Source organism: Otolemur garnettii, unplaced genomic scaffold (assembly GCF_000181295.1).
Source record: "Otolemur garnettii isolate 467f Iridium unplaced genomic scaffold, OtoGar3 scaffold00112, whole genome shotgun sequence".
NCBI classification, from domain to species: Eukaryota; Metazoa; Chordata; class Mammalia; order Primates; family Galagidae; genus Otolemur; species Otolemur garnettii.
Window position 1 is genome coordinate 4,804,917 of NW_003852507.1, and position 2,665 is coordinate 4,807,581.

The 2,665-nt window shown below is 54.3% G+C and overlaps 1 protein-coding gene across 2 annotated transcripts in view; it reads right to left on the bottom strand.

The window, feature by feature from the left end:
• Positions 1-743: 743 nt before the first annotated feature.
• ASIC2 (acid sensing ion channel subunit 2) overlaps positions 744-2,665 on the bottom strand; it is a 1,089,542-nt gene continuing 1,087,620 nt past the window's right edge. Inside the window, exon 10 of one of the 2 annotated variants that reach the window (XM_012809736.2) lies at positions 744-1,690. In XM_012809736.2, coding sequence (XP_012665190.1) covers positions 1,589-1,690 — 102 coding nt within the window. In that variant the 3' untranslated portion in view covers positions 744-1,588. The remainder of the gene's footprint in view (positions 1,691-2,665) is intronic. The other variant, XM_003797192.1, reaches the window with a different exon arrangement.

Below are 2,665 nucleotides of genomic sequence, written 5' to 3' on the forward strand. Positions count from 1 at the left end.
GGTCCAGCCAGCCTGCCTGCGTCTGTACACAAGGGGGAGGGCACAGCCACGTTAGGGCTCTTCACTGTCTTGTGGGAGACTTTGAGCGGGTAGGGACGGGGAAGGAAAAGGTTGTACTGGAGGAGCTGTTGTTTAGGATGCCACAGGGGAAGGTCTGCCTGAAGGAGAATCTCTCTTGCCTCTGGAGGCTTAGAGGGTGCACCCTGCCTCATCTTCTGCACAGGCACCTCCTTCCCAGACATCCTCTCAGAAGTGCAAATGTGACCATGGGAGGGACAGAGCAGGTTGGTTTGCTGGGGGTGTGGAGTTTTGAGAGAAGGTCTGGCAAGATGGTGTGTGGGAGGTGGCTGTGCGGGGCCTGTGTCCAGCCCAGATTCACTGACAGGGTCAGGCAGAGTGAGCGGACAGATGAACAGAGGGACATGGAGGCCTCCTTTATGACTTCTAGATCTCAGCAGCATTGTTCTGGCAGCCATGTGCCTGTGGTGGAGGGCAGCATCCTTCCGGACCTGGCCGGGATCTGTCAGTGGGTCTTTCAGCATTTCCATGGCTGTGTTCAATCATTTTCAAAGAGTTAGAATCGAATAAAAGCATAGAGTGTGCACATTTCGTAAAGGTAAGTGTGCCTACACACAAGTTTACATACGCATCATCTGCAGTTTTTGAGCTGGCAGGTCCCACCCTTCCTTAAGTCCTCGGGAGAGAGCCCCGGATGTGGAGAAAAGGCAGAAATGACTCAGCCGTTTCCACAAGACCAGCTTTTAATATGACTGTGATTTGAAGCACAAATAAATAAATGCCAGAGAAAATGGAAAAACCAAACCAAACTTCAAAACATCAAAAAAGCATAAAACAAAGCAAAGCAAAACAAATCTCCAACAGACAAACATAGAAGCCCCCCAGATGAGAAGAATCAAGACTGTACAGTTGTGTCACGGGAGAGAGAAAGACGACATGGGCACCATGGATGACGCTGGAGTCACCCTGGCCACTGTCACAGGTGCTGGGGCAGGAGAGAGGCTGACACGGGTCACCTTCCGTGACGAAGCCCCACGGGCCAGCTCAGGGCAAGGGGTTTGTGGGCAGGTTTAGAACCTTCACGAACTACACGCGGACTGAATGAAGCAGAAAGTTCTGCGGTTTCCCTCTTGGTCGTGCAGTTCTGATTCCAGGGTGACCTCATGGTGACTCTGGAGCTGGAATCTGGTCCCACTGCACGGGCAGCAGAGTGACGCTGGGAACAGCACGGAGGAATGTCATGTACTAGACAGACGTGGAGGTGGCGCCGTAAGAAGTCTGAGCATGCAGGTGCTTTATACATCTGGCAGTGAGATGTGATGGCAGGTTGGTTCTTGGACAGTTCCAGAGTGTGACTCATCTCTCCTAAGAGGGACGCACGGCGGGGCCCAAGGACGCACCGTGTCAGCTGTGGCCAGAGTGAGGTTTTGGCAGCTAGTTTGCAATGTGTGCATAGGGGGCTCTTGCTTCTTTCCAGCGTCAGGGGCCATCCCACCTGAGCTTGCTGTCCCCTGTCCTGTGTCTTGGGCCTCAAGGTCTGTTTGGGGGATGCTGGGCAGCCCGAGGGGTGTCAGCAGGCAATCTCCTCCAAAGTCCCCAGGGCCGTCTGCAGGGGCACGTTCACAGTGTGGCTGATGGTTTCAGAGTGGTTTGGCATCGTGTCACAAGTGCTCTGGAGGGAAAGGAGAGATGGGGGTTTCTTATTCATTCAGCAGGAATTCATTGCAATGCCACCGGCAGCCCAGCCTAGGCCCTGGGGAATAAGCTTCCCCATTCTGGGCCGCTCCTGTCCCCAATAACTGATTTGAGGCAGATCTTGAGGCATGAAGCCAAATGGAATCTGACCCTTGTGTCCCTGGATGCCCCCTAGGGCAGCGAGAGGGCTCCTTGGACCTGGATCTGAGTAGTCTCTAGCCTTGGGCTGGGTGGCCCTGAGTCCCGCTCTCTCCTTGGGGGCCTCCCCTGGGGCTTTGGTGGGGCAGGTGTAGCCTGTGGCTAGACCTGAGTCAGCAAATGCCAATTGCTGAGGCTGAGCAGGAAGGGTGGAAGTCCCCAGAGCTTCCCTCTACAGCCTGGGGGTAGCTGGCCCCCTACCCCCAGGCTGTGGACCAGCACCGGTTTGTGGCCTGTTAGGAACCAACAGAGTGGGGACCCTACTGTAAACTGCACATGTGAGGGAGCTAGGTTGTAAGCTCCTTTTGAGAATTGAATTCTCCCCCACACCTTGTAGGTGGAAAAATTGTCTTCCATGAAACCAGTCCCTGGTGCCAAAAAGGTAGGGGACCGGCCCTAAAGATCAGAAGCAGCATTGGCCAGAGCTGCCCAAAGGACCTTAGGGTTAAGCTGGCCCCTGAGAATCATAGTTGTGGGTCCCTGAGCTGGGTTCATTCTTTAGGGTGGTTCTCAGGCTGTGGTGGGATGGGAACCGGAAACTAGCTGGGAGGGTGGGCCGGGGATCTGGGGAAAGAGCTGGAGCAGGGGACAAGATGGAGGGGGAGGTTATGAATCTGAGATCTTTTGAGGGAAGGTCAGACTTTGGTAGGGTGACCAGACGTCCTGCTTTTTAATAATTTGTCCTGCGTCCTGCGGCGTTTTAAAAAAGTCCCGATTTTTGGAAAGAATGCACGAACAGGTGGGAGAACAGGAA